The sequence below is a fragment of the Octodon degus genome, unplaced genomic scaffold, assembly GCF_000260255.1.
Source record: "Octodon degus isolate 3935 unplaced genomic scaffold, OctDeg1.0 scaffold00268, whole genome shotgun sequence".
Lineage (NCBI taxonomy): Eukaryota > Metazoa > Chordata > Mammalia > Rodentia > Octodontidae > Octodon > Octodon degus.
This window is the reverse complement of record NW_004524844.1, coordinates 905162-906154: the sequence shown is the minus strand read 5'-3', so window position 1 is coordinate 906154 and position 993 is coordinate 905162. Positions and strand designations below refer to the sequence as shown.

The window sequence follows — 993 nt, the reverse complement described above, 5'->3', positions numbered from 1 at the left end:
GGAGGGGAAGCTGAGCAGGCAGGGGAGGAAAGGGATCAGCCCAGCAGCAGTCTCAGGCAAGACAGTGGGGCTGGGCAGCCACAGACACCAGCTTCAGGGTACCCAGAACATCCACATAAGGGAATAGGGCACTCCACATTTGGGGAGCTCTGGGAAGAGTGACAGCCCTCTGCACACACAGGGCTGCATGCTTTATGGGAATTGCTTCCCTGGGACCACAGCATTCCTGTGAGCACAGGTTGTTGTGTGTTGTTGCCAGAGGAGGAAACTGAGGTGTAAAGTTCTTGCTCCCAGTCTGGAATTGAAGTGGGGGCCAGCTGTGCCACTGTGAGGTGTAAGAGCTCCCCACCCTGCTGGCCGGGACCCTGATGACATGGAGATTCAATGTGCAGGCTGATTCAGGACTTCTCCCAGGCCTCCCTTCCCAGGGTGCTCCTCGGCTGCCATCACTTCAGATCCCAATCTCTGAGCAGCCCGAGGTGCGCGAGTCCTCCTAGAAGTCTATGGGGGTGTAGTCATCCTCCTCCTCTTCCTCCTCCTCCTGTTCCAGAGTGGCTGTGCCTGCAGCAGGGTGTGGGCAGTGCGGGCTTTCTGGCCAGTTCTCATAGCTGTTATCCTGCAGGGAGGTGGCAAGGGCATGGATGAGGGTGATGGGGACTGGCGGAGAGGCTGGGGGAGCCTGGTTACGTGAGGAAAGTGACTCAGTAATCTCTCATTGCTCATTCCCGTAAACATTCATTCCCTCAGCCACTTACATGCTTTGAAAACACAATTGGTAGAAAGACCGGCTCTTACTCACTGCCTGTTTTGGAAATTTTCAGAACACTGCCCTATGACAGCACTAATATATGCTCTTCCTGGAAGGAAGCGCTGTCACTAAATACATACCCAGAAGCACACCTATAATCAGTATCAGGCCGAGTTTCCTGCTCAGAACCCCTGACTCCATCCTGCTGCCCCCTGCCACAGCTGCGCTGCCCTGGCGCTGCACAT

The 993-nt window shown here is 55.5% G+C and overlaps 1 protein-coding gene across 1 annotated transcript in view; it reads right to left on the bottom strand.

The window, feature by feature from the left end:
* Positions 1–493: 493 nt before the first annotated feature.
* LOC101585174 (sialic acid-binding Ig-like lectin 14) overlaps positions 494–993 on the bottom strand; it is a 30933-nt gene continuing 30433 nt past the window's right edge. The window contains exon 5 of the mRNA XM_004646499.3: positions 494–657. Within this exon, the coding sequence (XP_004646556.2) occupies positions 494–657 (164 nt within the window). The remainder of the gene's footprint in view (positions 658–993) is intronic.